This window comes from Chaetodon auriga, chromosome 7, assembly GCF_051107435.1.
Source record: "Chaetodon auriga isolate fChaAug3 chromosome 7, fChaAug3.hap1, whole genome shotgun sequence".
Classification (NCBI taxonomy): Eukaryota; Metazoa; Chordata; class Actinopteri; order Chaetodontiformes; family Chaetodontidae; genus Chaetodon; species Chaetodon auriga.
The window spans coordinates 13,017,315-13,031,214 of record NC_135080.1 but is presented as its reverse complement, the minus strand read 5'-3'; the positions used below and the strand labels follow the sequence as shown (position 1 = coordinate 13,031,214).

At 40.9% G+C, this 13,900-nt stretch overlaps 2 protein-coding genes across 2 annotated transcripts; one reads left to right on the top strand and one right to left on the bottom strand.

The window, feature by feature from the left end:
- Window positions 1-484: 484 nt before the first annotated feature.
- On the top strand, window positions 485-3,761 carry LOC143323673 (arsenite methyltransferase). Its single transcript, XM_076735668.1, has 10 exons — window positions 485-612; window positions 925-1,058; window positions 1,428-1,578; window positions 1,656-1,792; window positions 1,963-2,032; window positions 2,120-2,201; window positions 2,318-2,449; window positions 2,531-2,673; window positions 2,867-2,992; window positions 3,277-3,761. The coding sequence occupies exons 1-10, from the start codon at window positions 577-579 to the stop codon at window positions 3,364-3,366; spliced, it is 1,101 nt and encodes a 366-aa protein (XP_076591783.1). The 5' UTR covers window positions 485-576; the 3' UTR covers window positions 3,367-3,761.
- A 127-nt stretch (window positions 3,762-3,888) lies between these two features.
- On the bottom strand, window positions 3,889-11,073 carry aifm4 (apoptosis inducing factor mitochondria associated 4). Its single transcript, XM_076735667.1, has 19 exons — window positions 10,963-11,073; window positions 10,103-10,187; window positions 9,896-10,005; window positions 9,684-9,793; window positions 9,260-9,304; window positions 9,083-9,164; window positions 8,750-8,862; window positions 8,518-8,604; window positions 8,332-8,423; window positions 8,037-8,167; window positions 7,538-7,653; window positions 7,374-7,445; window positions 7,089-7,152; window positions 6,897-6,973; window positions 6,544-6,661; window positions 6,331-6,429; window positions 6,160-6,235; window positions 5,974-6,078; window positions 3,889-5,139 (listed from the first exon to the last, which is right to left on the bottom strand). Exons 2-19 carry the CDS (start codon window positions 10,183-10,185, stop codon window positions 5,109-5,111), a joined length of 1,611 nt encoding a protein of 536 aa, XP_076591782.1. The 5' UTR covers window positions 10,186-10,187; window positions 10,963-11,073; the 3' UTR covers window positions 3,889-5,108.
- Window positions 11,074-13,900: the final 2,827 nt, after the last annotated feature.

Genomic DNA, 13,900 nt, shown 5'->3' with positions numbered 1-13,900 from the left:
TTATATACAGATGTGTTCCCCTCCGGTAGAAGTGTATGAACTGTGTCATTACCCGTAGTCTCCTTGTTGAGATGAAACAAGAAATTCAAAAAGGTTTTCATTTGCGGAAGTGAATACTACTAACACCACTTACTACCTATAGAAAGTCTGCTATGATTTTTGTTCAACTGTTGTGACCTAAATTTTAGTCTGCTGTTTAAGACCAGGCCTGCAGAAGTGTTGTGCAGTGTCAAAATCCAATTTATTAGACAAGTAATAACACATTTTATGTTTGAGCTTTTTGCACCTATAATTGGTAAACTTTGTGACTAAATAGTTTAAATTTCTTGCTAATGCATTTTCCTTTTGTTTCCAAAATTATGTCTATCATAGAGTTTTTAAATTTTATTGATATTATTACTGTTATTATTTGTATTACCACTTTTATTCTGAAAAATAAAAAACAACAACCGGAAGTGCGCTAGTCTTGATAGCGGGGCAGGTCCGACCAAACTATTGCTGTCATCAATATGTAGCGTTTGCTTTTCACATAGCTTAGATTCACGTTTGTGTGTTCGTGTGACGCTGTTCGACGTTATGGCGACTGGTGACGACGTGCGGGAAAACGTGAAGGTATTTTGGTTTGTTTCTTGTCGATTTGATTTCCGTACGGAGTTTATGCAGAAAGTTTTCTTCTTCTGAAGTTCTGGCATTACATAATAGCTGCTCAGTCGTATTTGATCGCGAAGTTTGATCTTGAAGTTGAAAACGTTTCAATCAAAGCAAAGTCAGAGCTGCGGAATCCTAATATTGAAAATATGTAATAGTGGTGAGGATGTGATTTTTGTAATTGGATTTTGCAGCTGACCATGGAGCCTGTAAATCAATGCAGTTAAGACAGCTGTTGACCATATGTTTCCCATCACATCTTTATCATGTGTGCAGAAGTACTATGGCACCCTATTGGAGACCAGCTGTGATGTGCAAACAAGTGCCCCCTCCTGCAGTGTGCCCCGCAGCCCATTGCCCAAAAGTGTCAAAGATGCACTAAGCCAGGTTCACCCGGAGGTGACCAAAAAGTACGGTTTGCAGTCACTTCTCACCTCTGCTTTTGCGTCACACACATCTTCTGCTATGATGGCACTTGACTCGATTCCTCAGAGATTCCTCAACACGTGCACTGCAGCAGTCATTGTCCACATGAAGCAGACAAGTTGGGCAAAAATCCACTCATGATCACGCCACAGTTTCACAGACAAATGGCTTTTGAGCCTCTCTGTAAACACATCAGAAACTATACACATGTTAATGAAAAAGCCTGTATTGTCCAGGGTCTTTCTCAGTCTTTTATCCTTTATAGCACAGAGCTACAACACCTGTGTGCTTCCTGTTAATGCACAGCCAGACTGTGGTTATGCACTGTTGTCATGAACAGTGTTTCTCTCCAGATTCTTTGGCTGCGGCCTTCCCTTTCCAGCGAAGCTTGAGGGCTGCAGAGTCCTGGACCTCGGCAGCGGCTATGGCAGAGACTCTTTCGCCTACAGTAAACTGGTTGGACCAAGCGGACATGTGACAGGGATCGATATGACAGAAGATCTGGTGATTACACCTGCTTGTACACATAGCATTTGTCATTCATTGTCTGTGCTTTGTACTGATTTAACTTGCATCTTCAGGTCACAGCGTCTCGCCAGTACATTGAGTATCATCAGAACAAGTTTGGCTATAAGGAGCCCAACGTCACCTTTGTCCTGGGGTACATGGAGAAGCTCAACGAGGCCGGCATACAAGATAACTCAATGGATGTTTTACTGTAGGTTTAAAGCATGGATGTGATTCTATATGATCAACTTGCATTTCATTGTACAACCCTGAGTTGTAGAGTGATGTGCATTATCCTTGCACCTTGTCCCTGTTTATGCTCAATTACTGTATGACAGATTTGATAAGTTGATAAAACTGTTTTCCCTCTAACATATCCAGATCCAACTGTGTCATCTGTTTATGTGCCGATAAAAAAGCTGTGCTGCAGCAAGCTTACAACGCCCTGAAGGTTAGTCTGAGGAATTCTGCCAACTGCATTAAAAAGATGTACGGTAACTTGAATTTATGGCTCTCACCGCGCTCTTATTTTACACAGGAGGGCGGTGAACTCTACTTCAGTGACATGTATGCCAGCAAGGTCATTCCTGACCACATGAAGAAAGATCCACTCCTGTGGGGTAAAATCACTTTGCATTATCACTGAAAAACTCCATGTAAAAGGAGAGAATACAGAATCACTGTATCACTGACGTAAAGTGTCCTTTGGGTGTGACCTCTTTGTTTTTGGGCTCAGGTGAAGGAATGGGTGGCTCTCTGTTTTGGAAGGATCTGATTTCACTGGCCCACAGTGTCGGCTTCAGCACGCCGCACCTTGTTTCATCAAGCTGCATTGTGGTCTACAACAATGAACTCAAGGCAAAAGCAGGTACCAAAAGACCACACTGACTTTTGATGACACGTGAAGGTAATCTTCATCGCACAGCTGAGCCCACTCTTCACTTTGCAGGTGACATCAACTACTCCTCCAGCACTTACCGCTTGTTTAAGCTGCCCAAAAGTCGGGTCATGACTCAGGCAACAGTTACCTATAAAGGAACTGTGGCAGATTTCCCAGATCAACTGGACTTTGATTCCTCCCACTGTTTCAAGGTATGGTAAAAGTCACATCAGGACAATGCTAAAGTGCTTTATCAAAGTTTGCATTTGATAAGCAGTGGTGTTATTGTTCCCATAAGAGGAAAAACAAGTCTGTATATGTCATACTTTTCTCATATTCACATCTAAAAAAAAAAAGATCTGTTATTGGAAAGATTAGATGAGTGTTTTCTTTCGTCCTGTGCAGAAAGATGTGGCAGTGGAGGTAAATGGAACGATGGCAACGATACTCCAGAGCTCCCGTTTCTCCCCGGACTTCAAAATCGAGATATCGGATAAACCTGATACGTCCAGCTCAGAGTCAACCCCCCAGGTAGCTGATAGACAGAGTTTACTGTGGCTGAAATGCTTTAATTTTGAAAGGTTAACTACTTACTGCATTCAGAAAGAAACTAAAGGTTACCCACATTTTGCATGCAAGAATCAAATCAAACAGGTTTCCTATCTTTAAAAAAAATCAATTACTTTCATTTTTAATGTGCAACTCCAAGTATTTAAGAATTCGTAGCAGCTGCACAGTGGAAGCTTTGGGAGTAAGTGAAGATTTCTTTCAGTCTCGTGTGTGAATGACTGTGGATTCCCTTCATTTTCCCTCAGTACTGCCACCTCGACCCATTTCTGCTGGCTGAGAAACTGGGATACTCAGTGGCTCAATGCTCCAAAACAAAGAAAGAAGGATGCTGCTGAACCCCGAGGCAACTGAAGACTGAGTACAACTACGGAAATGAAACCACATTAACTTTTTAGATTTTGATGAGTTGATTATTTTTGAGTCTGTGACAGTACATGAGACAAATCATTTGATGTGCTAATCAGCGTCCATCACTCGTGACGTAGTTAAGCAGAAATGTGTTGAGTAATTTCTGAATAATACCGTGAATTACAGTTGTTTGGCAGCTAATGCTGTCACACTAACATGCTAATAAACGAGTGTCCATATACTAAAATGATATATTTTTTAGTAAAAAAAACAAAAAAAAACAAGTTCATTTACAAAGTAACCTTGATCTACTCGAGTAAACAAAGAATGAATGTACAAGAAAAAGATTCTGTGTAAAAATTACAATAAAAGCATTTTCCCAATGTTTGCCTCCTGTTTTCTGCTGTCACTGTGCAACACGAGAGAGGAACCTTTGGGTGTTAGTTAATAAATGTACTACAAAGTAAATATATAACAAGTTCACGCAGGCAGTAACAGCAAAGACGACTGAGAGTGGACGCCCTGCTGGCAGGCAGTGGGTGGTTTATAAAATGTTAAATCAACAAAAAAAGCCACTTTGTCAGAGGAGAGGACAAACAGACAAGATTCAAGGCGGCAATGGACAACAAAAATGGAGTTAAAAATCCAAGGAAATAACAAACGCCCTGTGATACGTTAGATAAGAAAGGTTTAACTACACCTGAAGACGATTACATTCTGTTTGGTTGTATAACCATCATAAAAGCAACGGTCAACACCGAGAACAACTGAAGCAGCAAAGGTTATCTATAGATGAACAATAATGCACTGGAGTCAATAAATCAAACAGCCTCCACGCTGCACCCACAGGCTGACAACAGTAAATATGTGGTGTGATACGGATAATCGGTGGTTGAAGCTGCCTAAATGATTTGCTTCAGACCTGAGCATTAGTCAACACAGACCTCTTCAGTCACTGAAATGTAAGATTCGACAAAGTATTCGTCGCTACTTCATCCTCATCTGGATTTGAACTTCAAAACCAGACACTAAAAATAATAAATACATATCAGAGATAAAAGATAAGTGTTCATTAAAAACACATCCATCACCATGTAAATGAAGTTCAGTATTTTCACTGACCTTTGTAATTTCAATAAGTTACTCATTAAATATATTGTAACTAAGACAAGTGCAGTGGTGTGTGTCTTTTCAAAATGTTTTAGGTGAATAAAAAAGTCTGAAAAAGCATCACTTGACTATTATAATAGTACTATGACTATCCCACCTTTTTGACCTACATTCAGCTGAACACAGAACAAAGCATATATTTACAAAAATCAAAAAGTTGATGAGGTAAAACATTAAATATATTGTCTTTGTACTGTTTTTAATTGATGACATGTCAAACAGGATGAGGACAGTATCACATTCTGTCTGTTTTGGTCTTACACAGGGTCCCCACTCGTTTGGGATCAGGGTTGGATTTACGTTGTCGTATCCAGGCTCTGCTCATTACACCGAGATCAGATTATTCACAGAGTGCACAAAGTTCAAATTCAATAAAGATTTGCTCTCTGCTATGGTAACAGTGCTCTAACAGCAGGCATCTGATTGGCCTTCAGAGGCCCTGAGGCAGTAAACAGAGCAGTCCAATTTGGCATTATCTGATGGGGAGAGGATCAAGAAAGAGAACGGCGACATCCTTCGTCACGGAGAGGTGTTACACCTGGACACAGCAGGCCTCGGGTTACATCTGCAGCCAGCTCAGGTCATCAGCTCTGAATACACGAGGAAGTAAGAAAACAAATGTTCAACAGTGTCACGGTTATGAGTCTCGCCCTGTAATCTGGGATATGATGTTTACATAGAACAAAATTCATAGTTCACACTCCTGTGGAAGGCTTACATGACTTAAATAGTATAATAGTTCATAGGTTGAGCTGCTATAATCTATATTTTCCAAATTAACAATGCATCAAATGACTACGTGCAGAGTGAAAAGGTGCCGCCCAACTTGGCAATTAGCATTTTAGCATCTTTCAGCTCATTGCTTTGCTTTTATGGCCTCTGATTTTACACTCATGCATCATATTCAGCCATGGTTGGCAGTTCTCTGTGAAAAGCTCTAAAAATTGACTCTACACTATCTGCCCGACACTGAAGTTAGAAGTTTGCAATTATAGCGGCTGAACAGTGTAGCGTTTAGCAGCTAAAGAGCCAGATATTTCTCTCATGGGTTGGTGACTAACTAGACAGAGCTATCACCAACTGAATGTCAATGTTGCTCCACATCTGCTGGATGCGTAAATAAGCAACATTGCAGGTGGTCACATGTAAATGTTTCTGCTTCCCCTAAGTGGCCAGAGTCAGTTACTGCAGGTTTAATAGTCACTGCTGAGCTCACTGTGGGTCATGGCTGTATTGTAAGGGGTCTTTTGAATTTGGCTTCTTCATCTCATTGCTAGTAATAAACAGTAAAAATGAAATTTACTCCCCAGTGATATAACACAACCAATATCACAGCTGAGAAATCCATTCCATCATGTGTTTAATGTGCAGACAGTATTGAAAAACACACAGTCTAGTTTGTGTGAATGCAGCGTGACACTCACTGAGCCTGCGCCTTTGTTAAAATCTGGCCAGTGGCCATCAGCTCTGCAACACGAGACACTGCAGGGTCAAACATCAGGCTGGCCGCAGCTACCACCACCTCGTCCCTGTCAATCAAAGGAGAAATTCAGCACAGACTGCATATATTCACGCTCAGCTGCATCAGGAGTTATTCCACAGCCGCTCACTTTATGTAAAACGCCAGAAATTTCCTTTCTTCCACTTTGCCTTTGAATACGATTTCTGTGTATCCTTCCCCGTAGCCTAGAATGAGGAAACGAAAGGGAGGAAATGAAACTTTAAATGAGAGTTTAAAACAGTCTAATGTAAGGCTGGCATATTCTCAGTAAGTACTCCACCTGTGTATCTGATACTCTTCCCAAGCAACACAGTCCAGAAGAAAGGAACAGACTCAATTTTGGTTGGTTTCTTCAGCATGTTTAGGGCAGCTACTCTTCCTGGACCAAAAAAAAAAAAAAAGGCGCATGATGCAGAAGTATCTTAACTCAGCCTTATCAGCAACATGAATCCAACAAACACAATATGAAACTGTGAGTCCTTCAGTCTCTTACCTTGAGCTTGTGACATCTGCCAGTGACCGATGTTGACCCGCTGGTCCCCACGAATGGTCAGAGGGAAAGAGGTAACATCCCCAGCACTGAAAATATCTGGTATATTGGTCCTCATGAACTGAAAAGACAACGAGCAGCAGTGGGTTAACAGTAGACAGAGGTAATGATTGCAGTGACACAATCATCTGAGGGATTAAGATGATATCAAGTTTAATGTTGAAATAAACAACAGCAAGCAAATCAAGTGCATTCATCAGACATGCACAGCTGTAAAGCCACGTTTATGCTTCATTTCCTATGTCAGTGTCACAGTGATGAGAGTTTGGCTGAGTCCTCTACTGTATGTGTGTTACCTTGTCGACAACCACAGCCTTCTTTGAATCCACCTCCAACTCGCTTCCTGCCAAGAAGTCTGAATTGGGGATTACACCTGAAAAACAGAGATCTTTGCATTTGTTTTTGTTTTTTTTTCAGAACTGCAGCTTAAAAAAATCATGAATAAAAAGGATACATCCCAACACTTTGAAAGAGAATAATAAAATTACCAATTCCAGCAATCACCACATCAGCTTCCAGGACTGTACCGCTCTTCAGCACCACCGCCTTCACCTGGAAAAAACAAAGAGACTGATTTAGCGATACGCTATAGGTAATGATAATAGAGGCCATGTCACAGTATAAAGGACAATGAATAAGAGCATTAATGATGGCTGAATTCCATACTTCAGTTTCAGAGTCCTGGCATTGTGCATGCTGACTCACAGTTAAGACTTCCTGGGACACCTGAACATGACGGAGCCATATTATCACATTAATGCTCAGAGAGTTACCTTGCCGTTCTCCCCTTTGATCTCAGCGACTCCATCGTTCATGTAGAACTTTACATTGTGTTCCTCCAACATCTTAAAAGGAAAAACTGTGTTTTAAAGTTGGTTTCATTTAATAAAAGTTCATAAAATCACACCGAGCAATGACACACATCCTGGTTTCTCACCTGCATACTCATTTTGCCGATCTCTGGCCCCAGAGATCGCTCATACGGGAGTCTGGTGGTGCCCACCACGGCCACGCTGGCAGCTTTGTCTGATAAGTAGGATGCCACCTCCATACCTATTGTGTCAATTAAACAAAGACTTCAGTGGTCTGCAATATATGGAGTGAAACAAAGCTGAATGAATATGATTTATGTAGGGAGTTTGCTGATGCTATCACGTTATCTTAGATTCAGCTTGGATCGCTTTTTTATCAGTTGCTCACACTATCATTGTTAATGATTAATAAAAGAGGTTTTTTTTGGAACACTGGTGTTTTATCTCGCACTGTCAAATATTTACACAGTATCTTTCATATTATGAATGGGGTCATGACACCCTCCAAATGGAGCATCACGTCAACCTGACGGCCAAACACAAAAACAGCTGCAAGCCTGTTTTTATAAAGGTCAACAATCCACGTTTCATTCTGCTATGTGAAGAGAAACTGAATGGGATAACCTATGAAGGAGGCTCCAATTACAACAGCGTTCTGGCCCAGGCAGGAGCTGTGAATCTCTTTGGCATCTTCATAAGTCTCCAGCAACTTTACTCCCTTCAGGTCAGAACCAGGACACTGAAGCTGCTTCGCTCTGTGAAAAAAATAGGGTCTATTACTATAATGTTGGCCTCACATGGAAACCCAAAAAACTCTTTTTAGGTTTTTTACACAAGTGTTTTTGTGTCTTTGTGTGTCCAGTAAGTCAGATGAGTGTGAAACAAACAAGACTGAAGGGAACAGGATGGCGACTCGAACCTGCAGCCAGTTGAGACGAGAAGCTGGTCGAAATGCTGCGAAGTGCCATCGTTCAGCTTCACCGCTTTATCAGCTGGGCTTACCGATACCACCTGCAGCACAAAACACACTTCTTAACGTGACCAAAGAGAGGATTGGTTGTTTTTTAAAAACACAAACAGTCCCTTTTGCCTTTTTGCTTCTCACCTCCTTCTGTGTCCAAACCTCAATCCCATACTGCTGATAAAACTCAAGCGGCCGAAGGATGATGCTGCTGCTGTCCACATTCAAAGCCTGGAAGAGGTAATGCCCTTCACTAAAAACATCTAAAACCAGGCTGTCAGCTAACACTGACAGAAAGATCTATGACTCAACAACAGCGACTGGACACAGATGCACGTGAATCCAGGTTACCTCTCCACTCTGATTTAGCTCCCACCTTGCTCAGTTTGGGCTTGTCGAATGGAGGCAGGCTGTCTTTGGTGACTATGATGATCCGACCTTGGTAGCAGTTCTGCCGCAGCGTTTCAGCACAAACCAGGGCAGCAGGGCCTGAAATCACAAAACTCATTCAGCATGTAAATTTTAAGACCGTACATTTAGAGATGGAGCTTCAACAGACAGGGAGCACTTTACTCCCATATTCATTAGAGCCTAGTCTCTTTCTTCAAATCCTACTAGCACCATTTGTGAGGCCCAAAAATTCAAAATACATGGGCTGAATACTGAAGCAGCAAATAAAGTAGCTATATTTATTCAATCTGGTCTGTACCTCCTCCTATAAGCAGGATAGTGTGTTTGATGTCTGGTACTGCGCTGCACATCTCCTTCACCCTCTTCGTCAACTTCAGAGACTGAAACAAACAAACAAGAGACTGTTGAGTATTTTAACACAAAATGAAAGAAAGCTGTGGGATCATTTTTATCTATTTAACTTGCCATCACTTACATTTTTGTCGATGGTAACATACACCTTGCCATCCTCAACTCTGACCTGTCATTTTTTTAACAAATGAGAGTGAAGTTTAGGTACAGAAAGCCAGCTAAAAGACATTTTTCCAAAAGCTATCCATTCAGAAAAACAGGAAATGTTTAGAACAAGTGAGGAAGTACCCTGAACGATAGTAACATCTAGTAACAGAACGTTAACTCCGTCAAAATTCACACCTTTCCTGCCTCATGAACACTGTGGACTCAAAATGGACTTTAATCTAATTTTGCAAACATAATGATAGGAGACATAAAAGGTGTGGTAAGAGCTGACAAAACATTTCTCTAAGTATTGTGACTAAATTTTTATCACTCCTGGAGTCATTCCTATAAAAGGAACGGTTAATTGCTCTTAAATGTTGACCTCTACATGCATGTTTTACCTTATAACTGGGCAGACTGTCCAGACCTGGATACTCCTCAATATCCCCAGTTCGGATATTAAAGCAAGCACCGTGAAAGGGGCATCTCACTCTGTTACCAACCAGTGCTCCTGGATTATCAAAGAACATGCAATGATCACTACTTAAATTCAGCACAAAACATTTCATGAAGTTATTCATTCAGATGCTGGTGTGTAGAGCAGGAGGTTTACCTTTGGCAAGAGGTGCATTGTAATGAGAGCACTGGCTTCCAACAGCACTGTACTGACCGTGGGTGCGGACAAGCAACACCTTCTGCTCCCCCACAGTTACTTCCTTCATCCTAAACACAAAGATGGACAAAATGGTCAAGAAAAGGCTCCCAGACACAGATGAGAAAACGGGATCTTCTTCCAGTCAGGAGAAGCATTATGACTTACTGTCCATCTTTCAGGTCAGTCTCTTGACACACCATCCCAGTCACCTCCTCCTGCTCTTCACCTGGTTCTTGGCGCACATTCATTTCTGCAAGACATTGTCAGGCCAGCTGGCTTGAATTACAACTTTGGGTGGACCGCAAACAGGTTCTACAACAGACAATACGGGCGCTAAGGAGTTCAACATTATCTCACTGATCTTTTTTTTTTAGTCTTTATCTCAACCATAGGAACAAAATAACCATAGACTCAGTGCGTTATATGGTCGTACTGGAGTATCCCTGTGAGAGTTCAATGTTCTTCCGGTCCCTGTCTCTGCTCATGTTCTATGGTATAAATTGTGTAACTCTGCGATGGTGTGTTATCTTGGCCAGGAGATTTTAATCTTAAGGGACTTCCTGACTAAATAAATTAAAAAGATGATTTACCTATATTTGAGCTTGTGCGCTCTATGTTTTCTTTCTGCTAATAAATACACTTTTTGAACGCCCACAATTTGCATCTGTAACCTACCTCTTACTCCTTTAATGACAAAAGACAAAACAAAGAACACAGACAAATGAAACGATGCAACACAAAGATCAAAAATGCAAATAAAGCGCATGACCAAGCACATTTTGCACCATACTCTCTGTCCATTGTCTGCCCACGCTGAGACATAAAAATGATTACTTTGTCTTCAGTTATGAACATAACAGAAATCCATGCCTGCAGTGGAGACAAGGCTGGGAAGCTAACTGAATATGATGTGCAGGATAATTCAATAAATCACCATCAACCTTTAACACAAGCCTCTCAAAATTTCATGCATTTAGAAACGTTGATTAGTAAAAACCGTAAAAGCTCTGCGTAGCCGTACTCACCAGTTTTCTTGCACCTGACATCGATCAGAAACGACGTAGTTCCTCCTTCTGCCCGAACCTCCACAGGAAAACTACCCGCGTGACAGCCAGTGGGAGTCCCGAGCTCCTCGCGAGCTCCTCCCACAGCCAACAGTAGCCGAGGAGGGGTGGAGGCGATAAGCCCCACCGCTCACTCAGGCTGTGGAGGATGGAGAGATTCCCTGATTGTCTACCCCAACGCGGGACTATCCCCGGTCGGCACTCTCCCGCTAGCCAGACTATCGAGCCCACCGACATATAACGGAGCTAGTTATCTTTTTTTATGTTAGTTTTTTGTTACGTACAAGTGTATTTGACATATAATTAGTGACATATTGTTTCAAATACACCTACAGTATGACCATTAGCCTATGAATTGACTTTGTCGTTACGTTTTAACAAGTGGTGGATAAATCCTCTTTCCGTTTCCGGTCAGTTAACGTCACATCACAGATACTCTTGAGTTCGCCATGCCTCTGGTTTGCGATTAATGTCACATCTATCATAGGCAGATTTTAGAGTGTTATAAACTGGCCAAGAACGTCCTGTTACTGGCATTACTGCCGCTTCGACTGGCATACTCCGCCGTCGTTTTATCCAGTAGTGTTATTCTTACTGGAGTGGTGTTAAGAAATAATACGTGTGCCAATACATAATATATGCTACATAATATATGCTATAAATGACACGAATACGTGAAATATAATCAGGGGGCAGTGTATATATATGATAATACGTGAAATATAATCCGGCGGGATAGATCGTCTAAACCACCTGGGGCTACGCGTCCGTGAGCGAACTCAGTTGGGAGTCTCCGTCTATCTACCGGATGGAGATTAGCTGTGGACAGTTGAGGTAACTGTCAGAAATACTATTAGCCGTCGCTAACATGAGTCAGTAGAACTGATTTGCGTTCGCTGAGGATAATTTCGGGAGTTTAGTTACGAAAGAGTGAAATGTTACCTAACTTTAGACGTCGAACGGCCCAGGCAGCCATTGTTTGAATGATGTCAATTTACCAGCCAGAGTTAAAGAGTTAGTTTAAGTTAAAACAGTAACTCTTAGACCCTGTGGTCTATTGGTTTTGACAGCAACGCTAATTATCTTTGTGTAACCAGCACTTAACTAAACAAACGTTGACGCCAATGTTAAAAGACTTGACGAACGTAACTGACTACGTTACGTGAACTGGTAACTTTAACTTATTGTACGTAGGTGACGTCATGATACGTTATCTGACAGCAGAGAGCTGCGTCCTGAGAAAACCGAGCACTTTTTTTTTTTTTTTTTTTTTACCTTTATCGGAAGAAAAGTCATAATAATTTACAGGAAAGTCATTTTGTTATAACGTTAAAACTACATTTTCACGAGTAAAAATTCATACTTCGTTCGTGTCTCATCCGGTTTCTAAGTAGTTAGCTTGCACTAAACGTAACATTATGACGTTTTTTCGTTTTGGTTTGTTTTAGATGAAGCTGATTCAACAGAAAATGTTGGGTTTGCATTGCTTCAAATGATAAAAGAAAAAGCTTTTCATAAATCAAACGTTAAAACAATACATTTGGAAAGTCAGATAGTGCTTGTAAATAGCTGCACACAATGTGCTTCTTAGCTTTTCATTTGTACGTACAATTCAACGCTGTGAAGCTTTGTTCCAATGTTTTTGGTGAGATTGTCCATTTTGTTTGCTCGCTCAGTCACTCACCCACCCAATAATAATGGCTCTGAAAAGTTTTTATTTGTGGCGGGGCGTTCAAGAGGCCCCGAGCATTCATTCACCTGTACCTGCTGACATTACTACACAACAGCACCATTCGGCCCTGAGCCGGATGGCGTCGCTGTGTCACCAAACATTTTAGCAGTCATTCATGTCGAAAGACAGGCCCAGGCTTGAATTAAAAGAGTGAAAAAGTAGAATATTGATCGTGTTTCGAGGTCCAGTTACAACATTAAACAATGGTAGTGCATAATAAAGGTTGTGGCAAATAAAAGTACCATGCCATGCGTTACAATGTCGCTGTTTAAATGTGAAATAAACTACTATTCCCCTAAGTCCACGGTGGTTTGTGGACCAATGAGGTGGAGCGGGTGGGAGAGAACCAATGTTGCCTTCAAGTGCTCTTCGTAATTTGTAAGTTTCTTTGTCAGTGCTTTTCTTCTTTCTGTTTTAAATAACATACGTTGTAACAAAATATACACTGGTGGCTTTTGTTTTATTTGAGAAATCAAATATTAGAAAGAAAACAAACACTGGAAAGGAAAGACGTCTTGATCCTTCTCATCTGTGGAAGTGGCTCATGAAGAATGAATCATTGAGAGGATTACGCTGATGGAACAGTAGTGTTTGGATGCACGTTTGCTTGATCAAAAGGTATTTCTGACTGTCACACACATGGTGGCTATTACTCCCTTATGGCACCTCAACTCCCATCATGACCATCAATCACTGGCCAAATTTGGATTTTCTGGGTCTAAATGTCAGAGAAGAGTTTAATATGTTGTGTGTTTACTAGGGGTGGATATCTTTTGAATATTTTGGGATATTGGTGCCCATACAATACAGTACATAACATACACTACCAACACCAAAACAATACTTTTTTAAGTATCTTACTTTGAGAAATATAATTATGTTGTTCTACAAAACACTATAGTCTGGATTTGGGAAAGGTTTAATATAACTTTACGGACTATTTGATCAAAGATTAAGATGATAATATTACAAATCTGACAGGACCTTTGATGCCAGAAGTTTTATGACATTTTTACGTTTTATTATCTCTGTCAGTAGCGAAAAACAATTGAGTCTTCATGCACGGCCTTAGTGTTTGAATACGTCAACTTTAAAGATTGTTGCCACAATGCAACGAAGAGCAGCTCACAGATGAAAAAAATTAAATCATGGACAGTGATGAAAATA